Here is a 6,000-nt window from a genome sequence, read left to right on the forward strand (position 1 = left end):
TTATTATTATTTAGATAAGTCATGAGAGAGCTGCATAACTGGATTGCATTCTTTTGACATCTGAAGAATTGCTGTCTCTGAACTGCGTTAGAGCATTGTGCCACTGGCAGATATTGAAGCTTTAGAAACTAGTTGCTGCATTTATACTCAAAGGATCTTAGAAAGAACATTAGTCACTGGATTACACTCTGTCTTCTATGAGGATCTTAGGTCAAAACCAAGAATAGCTGAGTGATTCCTGAGCAGCCTGTTTGTTTTATTTTGTGGATGTTGTGAAATGTGCCACTGCAGAGGCCCTCTTTACCGCAGCCCCACAAAGGGCCGGAGTCAAATCTGTGCTGTCCGTTCCATATACTAGCTTCATTCCTGGCTCTGTCTGATTTCCCTAACCTGATTTTATCTTTACTACCTTTATTCACTGACTAGGTTGGTTCTTATGTACTTTATGACACCTTAGGCCCTTTTTTTGGAGCAAGGAGAGATGTAAATAAATACATGTGTACACATAGACATATTGAGTTCGCTAAAGGAGGCCTTTTTAAAACAAAATCGAAGTATAGTTGATTTACAGTGTTGTGTTAGTTTCTAGTGTACAGCAAAGTAATTCAGACATATATTTTTTCAGATTCTTTTCCATTATAGTTTATTACAAGATATTGAATATAGTTCCCTGTGCTGTACAATAAATCCTTGTTGTTTATCTATTTTATATATAGAGTATGTATCTGTTAATCCCAAACTCCTAATTTATCTCTCCCCCACCTTTCCCCTTTGGTAGCCATAAGTTTGTTTTCTGTGTCTTGTGAGTCAGTTTCTGTTTGGTAAGTAAGTTCATTTGTATCATTTTTTTAGATTCCATAAATAAGTGATATCATATATTTGTCTTTCTCTGACTGACTTACTTTACTTAGTATGATAATCTCTAGGTCCAACCATGTTGCTGCAAATGGCACTATTTCGTTCTTTTTTATTTTTTTATGGCTGAGCAGTATTCCATTGTGTGTGTGCATGTGTGCGTGTGTGTGTGTGTGTGTGTATGCCACACCACATCTTCTTTATCCATTCATCTGTCAGTGGACATTTAGGTTGCTTCCATGTCTTGGCTATTGTAAATAGTGCTGCTATGAACATTGGGATGCATGTATCTTTTCAAATTAGAGTTTTCATCTTTTCCAGATGTATGCCCAGGAGTGGGATTGCTGGATCATACAGTAGCTCTATTTTTAGTTTTTTAAGGAAACTCCATACTGTTTTCCATAGTGGCTGCACCAGTTTACTTTCCCACCAACAGTGTACAAGGACTCACTTTTCTCCACACCCTCTCCAGCATTTGTACTTGTAGACTTTTTCTTTTAATACATTTATTTATTTATTTATTTATTTTTGGCTGTGTTGGGTCATTGGGTCTTTGTTGCTGCACGCGGGCTTTCTCTAGTTACGGTGAGTGGGGGCTACTTCGTTGCGGTGCGCGGGCTTCTCATTGCAGTGGCTTCTCCTGTTGAGAAGCATGGGCTCTAGGTGCCTGGGCTTCAGTAGTTGTGGCACATGGGCTCAGTAGTTGTGGCTCACGGGCTCTAGAGCACAGGCTCAGTAGTTGTGGCACACAGGCTTAGTTGCTCTGCTGCATGTGGGATCTTCCCAGACCAGGGCTTGAACCCATGTCCCCTGAACTGGCAGGCGGATTCTTAACCACTGTGCCACCAGGGAGGTCCCTATTATGTGTAGACTTTTTGATGATGGCCATTCTGACCGGTGTGATTATAGTTTTGATTTGCATTTCTCTAATAATTAGCGATGTTGAGCATCTTTTCATGTGCCTGTTGGCCATCTGTATGTTTTCTTTGGAGAAATGTCTGTTTAGGTTTTCTGCCCATTTTTTGATTAGGTTGTATGGGTTTTTGATATTGAGCTGTATGAGCTGTTTGTATATTTTGAAGATTAATCTCTTGTCGGTTGCATCATTTGCAAACATTTCCTCCCATTCCATAGGTTGTCTTTTCATTTTGTTGATGGTTCCTTTGCTGTACAAAAGCTTATAAGTTTGATTAGGCCCCATTTGTTTATTTTTGCTTTTATTTCTTTTGCCTTGGGAGACTGACCTAAGAAAACATTGGTACAATTTATGTCAGAGAATGTTTTGCCTATGTTCTCTTCTAGGAGTTTTATGGTGTCATATCTTATATTTAAGTCCTTAAGCCATTTTGAGTTTATTTTTGTGTATGGTATGAGGGAGTGAGTGTTCTAACTTCATTGATTTACACACTAAGCTTTAGAAAGGCCTCCTTTAGCATGTAAATTTTCTAAAGCTTCAGGATGAGTTTTAATTGTAACTCCGTAGTGTAGAAAAAAATACTTGAGGGGCCAATAAAATATTTTCTTGACATTCACAGATGTAAGACTCAGTAGGGCAACTATTTGCAGGAGGCCATGAAAATCCATAATAGGTAGAAATGGACAAACTTTGTTGAGGTGTGAATTTTTTATCTCAAGCAGAAAGTCTCCTGTATAAGAGCAAGTCAATTTTAGGGTTGCCAGATAAAATGCAGAATGCCCAGCTAAATTTGAATTTCAGATAAATACCAAATATGTTTTTAAGATAAGTATTTCCCAAATATTGCATGGGATATACTTATACTGAAAATTATTCATTGTTTATCTGAAATTCAGATTTAACTGTGCATCCTGTATTCTTGTTTGCTAAGTCTATCCACTTGAATCAAATAGATACTTTGGAACAGCAAAGTGTTTTGGCTAAAATATGTGGGTCTTTTATTGTCATGTAGGATATGGGAAATCTTGTGAAGTAATAAACATCTTGCATTTTTTCCTGAGAAAAAAGGCCATCAAGAGAGACATAAGCCTTAAATGCATTCTGAAAATAAGTTTCACTTGCGGTATAAGTGGGTGCTTAGGAAATAACAACCCTCAACAGAGATGTGGCCCAGAAGAAAGCCAGGAGTTGGTATCCACCAGTCTTGGGGCTTTTCCCTCAAGAACCGCAGGTGTCTGTGTATGTAGCTATAACGTGCGCTATTTGTCATCTCACACGTTCTATACAGAGTCAAAGGCGAGGCTTCTCCTCCTACTGTATACAATTGAAATAAGGAGAGGAAATTGGCGTGAAACCTGGGTGGAGCTTAAAATGCTACCCTTTTGTCAGTAGGAACTTCAAAGTAGAACTTAGACAAAAAAATCTTAACCTTTTCAAAAGTGAGGACCCCTTTTTAATTAAAAACATAAATCTCATCCCATTTGATATGTAATGTTTTTAGTATTAGTATAATGAGGGAAAGCTACTATAAAATGAAGGATACTTTTAAATGAATGTGCTTTTTATTAATCATGACATAACATTTAAAACAATTTAAACTTATTCACACATATATGTGTGTAACATTTGAAAACTATTCCCACTTGTACACGTACAGTCTTCTGAGTCCCCTCAAAGGCCTCTGAGTTCTCAAGTTGGGGAAAAGGTTTAGACTATCTTCGTGAGAAAACCTGGAGTTGCTTGACGAGGCTAACAGGTTCGACTATTCTGTTACTCTCCACGGCCCTCGGAGACCAGTGCCACACATCGGGGCAGGAGCAGCCTGTGCGGGAGGGCCTGCAGGAGGGCATTCCAGCATCTTCCTTCCCCAGAGTTCTTACAGGCCTAGGATGATGAGAGGAATTGGAGTCACCGTCATTCGAGCTGCCTTCCTGTGCCGAGGAAGCCAGAAAGGGCCTCCAAAATAAACTCTCCGTGTGCATCTGCTATAAATCCTCTTCTCTTCCTTGGTTACAAGAAACCCAGAAGAGGGGTGATGAGGACACCACTCCCTTCCATTACCCAGGTTGCTACCTACAGCACAGCCATTCCCCAATTGCCCTTTACTTCCGGGCAGACCTAACAATATAGATGAGCAAATGCCTGGATCGCGTGCATTGGAATCAGAAATCCAGCCTCGCTTTCTTTATGGTTTCTTACCAGATGCTTAACAATGACTACCTCGTAGGATTAAATGAGATCAAGTATGTGAAAAGCTTTTAAGAAGAGTAAAGAAGATACAAGTGAAAGAGGCGTCATTCTTAGCAAAGACAAGTTTGTCAGATACATATTACACGTTCCTAGGTGACAGGAAAGCTGAAGAGGGCAGTCCCGGCAGGTACACGGGGCACGCAAGCAACAGAGCACGGTAATGGACCACGGGAGCTAGGCCTTTGGACAGCATCTGACTCAGTGGGTCACAAACTTTGTATTCTTGGGACCCCTTTCCACTTTTAACAATTATTGAGAACCTCAAGGGGCTTTTGTTTATGTGGGTTATACCTATCAATATTTACCATATTAGAAACAGAGAAAAGTTTGAGATTCATTTAAAAATAATAATAAACTAATTACATGTTAACATAAATTATATATTTTACAAAAAAAATTATTCTCCAAAACAGTTTAGTGAAAAGAGTGACATTCTTTTATCATTTTTACAAATTTCTTTACTATCTTGCTTATAGAAGACACATTCTCACCTCTGCTTCTGCATTCAGTCTATTGGGATATCACACATCGTATAGTCACTGGAAAATTCCATTGTATATTCATGAGAAAATGAGAGTGAAATGGTAAAATGACATCTCAGTATTATTATAAAAATAATTTTCACCTCACTGATCCCCAGAGTTCCCCAGACCACGTGAAGAACTATTGACCTAACTTAATGATAGGAGCTTTCACATAAATGATTCAGCTGCACCTCACAGCAAGGCTTTAAAATGACTTTTATTCTCCCTGTAATACAGCTGGGGAAACTGAGGCTTGGAGAAGAAATATGCCTAAGGCTAAACAACTGGGATCCAAGTCCAGCTGCTTTGATAACAAACTCAATTCAGCCCGGCTGCCTCCTACTTTGAGAAAACTTAAACTAATGAGAAAAGTTAAGCTACTTCGTTTCTGAGTAAGGCCAGATGCCTCCTCTGGTTATATAAATCACACCTGCAGATGTATTAAGTCTTCAAATCATTCCTGGAGTAGGGGAAAATCAAATGCATTAATGAGTTAGCAATGGTTTTGCTATTCTTCCTGTCCCACGTGACATACCTAAAATAAAGTTTGCTCTCCTTTTTTCTTTCTGACTTCACTATATTTAACAATGACTTTTCACAGAGGAATAATGAGAGAATCAGAAAGTTGTTCACCTGATGATGCAAAACACCAGAGGTGATTTAGGATTTTAGACTAAGATAACTTAATTCATTTTTGTTTTATTTCTAAGTTTGCTAACTCTGAAATCTGTTGCATTTTTAAATGCCTGTTTTTCTACCCTCTTAGAGAAGCGGTCAGCAATTTTCTCACTGCCCTCAGTTTGCAAAGAAAGAGCAGGAATCAACAGCAAGTTCCTCATCCTGCAATCTCTGGGAATATCTGGGCTGCCCTCAGAATTGCCCTTTCTCTGATGGACCAACCGGAACTCTTCCAGGCAGCTAATCTCGGTGACCTGGATGTGCTCCTAAGAGCTTTCAACTTGGATCCTTGAAGGAAAAGAAAAGAATAAAAAGAATCCCTGATCTGTGTAATTGTACTGAGAAATGCAAAACTATTTCTTATGAATTCCAAAAAGGAGAAAACGGATGTTCAAAAGGCTATGGTGGTATAACCCAAGGGAATTCCTACAGACAACGCCCAGTCTCTGTTCAGATCCAAAAGCACAAAACATTATATAGTCAAGGTCGGGCTCAAAAGAAGAATTGATAGACACAAACCAAGATTAAGTAACTGTGTGAATACTCTTCACAAGCTGCAAGCATATTGCAAGTTTGTTCTTTGGGGTTTTGTCCCCACTTGCAACTGATGACACATCTAAGGAACTTGCTCATGGGACACCTGGAGAAAGCACTGCCTTGGATCAGGGAATTGTGTTTCTGAACTGTCCCCTGAAATTCCCCCTTTTACCAGATTGAACATAGTTTGGGCCAAGGTGCATGCACATATATTAACTCTTGACTGAAGAGAGGCATTGC

General features: G+C 39.2%; 1 protein-coding gene across 6 annotated transcripts in view; it reads left to right on the forward strand.

Moving 5' to 3' along the window:
* PEX5L (peroxisomal biogenesis factor 5 like) overlaps positions 1-5,516 on the forward strand; it is a 176,815-nt gene extending 171,299 nt beyond the window's left edge. For all 6 annotated transcript variants that reach the window (XM_061193380.1, XM_061193382.1, XM_061193381.1 and 3 more), the window contains one exon: positions 5,312-5,516. In XM_061193380.1, coding sequence (XP_061049363.1) covers positions 5,312-5,516 — 205 coding nt within the window. The remainder of the gene's footprint in view (positions 1-5,311) is intronic.
* The last annotated feature ends 484 nt before the right edge of the window (positions 5,517-6,000 follow it).

Source organism: Eubalaena glacialis, chromosome 6 (assembly GCF_028564815.1).
Source record: "Eubalaena glacialis isolate mEubGla1 chromosome 6, mEubGla1.1.hap2.+ XY, whole genome shotgun sequence".
NCBI classification, from domain to species: Eukaryota; Metazoa; Chordata; class Mammalia; order Artiodactyla; family Balaenidae; genus Eubalaena; species Eubalaena glacialis.